Source organism: Apteryx rowi, unplaced genomic scaffold, assembly GCF_003343035.1.
Source record: "Apteryx rowi isolate R43461 unplaced genomic scaffold, aptRow1 scaffold_1375, whole genome shotgun sequence".
Lineage (NCBI taxonomy): Eukaryota > Metazoa > Chordata > Aves > Apterygiformes > Apterygidae > Apteryx > Apteryx rowi.
This window is the reverse complement of record NW_020447614.1, coordinates 1-1,254: the sequence shown is the minus strand read 5'-3', so window position 1 is coordinate 1,254 and position 1,254 is coordinate 1. Positions and strand designations below refer to the sequence as shown.

Sequence of the window (1,254 nt, the reverse complement as noted above, 5' to 3'; positions counted from 1 at the left end):
CACACACACACACACCGGGGCCGCAGCGCCCGGCTCGGCCCCACCGCGGCGCCGGCTGATTTGGATGCGAGGCAGAGGCGGCTCTGCGGCACCCGGAGCTGGCTCAAGGTGACACCCGGCGCCCACGCGCAGCCGAGCCCACGGCGAGCGGGTCACGCACGTGCAGCCCCGGGCGGCTTGCACCGCGCACCCCAAACCCACGGGTGCACCGCCAGCACACGCACCGGCACAGCGCCCGAGCGTGCACGCGTGCGGTCCGTGCAAGCCAGGAGCATGCACGGTCCATGCAAGCTGGGAGCATGCACACACACACACGCGGTCCGTGCAAGCTGGGAGCGTGCACACGCGTGTGGTCCGTGCACACACGCACACGCGGTCCGTGCAAGCTGGGAGCGTGCACACACGCACGCTCACGTCGCCTGCGCAACGCCAAGCCCGCAACGCGCTACTCGCAGTCCCGAAGCCGCGTGCACCTACCTCGGCGTGGATGTTGGGGACGGAGCCGGTGAAGCCGTTCTCGGCGATGGCGCTGTTGGAGCTGTTGGGTGAGCTGGGCCCGGAGCCCGGGGCGCTGTTGCACACCGAGGACACTGCGGGGCGGGCAGGCAGGCGTCACGGGCAGCCGCCTGGAGCCCCCCCACCCAGCCCGGCTGTGCCTCGGTTTCCCCCGCTGCGGCCCTGCTGCCTCACAGGGSATGACACGAGCCCGTGCAAAAGCAAGCACGCGGGCGTAAAGGCACAAGCGCACGTGCGCAAACCCCTCGCGGTCACCTGTGATCTCGATGGCCCGCTTCTTGAAGGTGCTGATGACGGTGCCGTCCTTCCTCCGCAGCAGGGGACTGCTCCTGCGCTCCGCCACCTTCTGTTTTAACCGCGAGCGCACTTTCAGGTTGGGTTCGGAGGCTGCGGGCACCGGGAGGGCACGAGAAGCGGCGTTAGCCCCGGGGCGGGGGCGCCGCGCCGGCGGGCTGAGCCCCGCGCCGCTCGGCTCACCCACCGGTCTTGCGCAGCGGGAAGTCATCCCTGCCGTCGTAGGTGCCGAGCAGGGGCAGCTTGTAGGACGGCGGCGTCCCCGGGCTGCCGGTCTGGGGAGGGGAACTCTGGTCCAACGAGGTATGGTGAGCCCTGGGCAGGGAGGGAGGATGGCGTTAGCGAGCCCGCCAGGACGCCTGGGCCCCTCTCCGGTTTGGGGAGGGGGGGTGGGGGTGACCTACCAACATTTGGGGTGCTGGGGGAGGGAATGGTTGAGGGTGC

At 70.7% G+C, this 1,254-nt stretch overlaps 1 protein-coding gene across 1 annotated transcript in view; it reads right to left on the bottom strand.

Annotated features, from left to right (window-relative positions):
* HDAC5 (histone deacetylase 5) overlaps positions 1–1,249 on the bottom strand; it is a gene marked incomplete at its 5' end in the record, with an annotated part of 11,060 nt that extends 9,811 nt beyond the window's left edge. The window contains 4 exons of the mRNA XM_026057236.1: positions 12–590; positions 772–903; positions 998–1,125; positions 1,215–1,249. Coding sequence (XP_025913021.1) covers positions 12–590; positions 772–903; positions 998–1,125; positions 1,215–1,249 — 874 coding nt within the window. The remainder of the gene's footprint in view (positions 1–11; positions 591–771; positions 904–997; positions 1,126–1,214) is intronic.
* Positions 1,250–1,254: the final 5 nt, after the last annotated feature.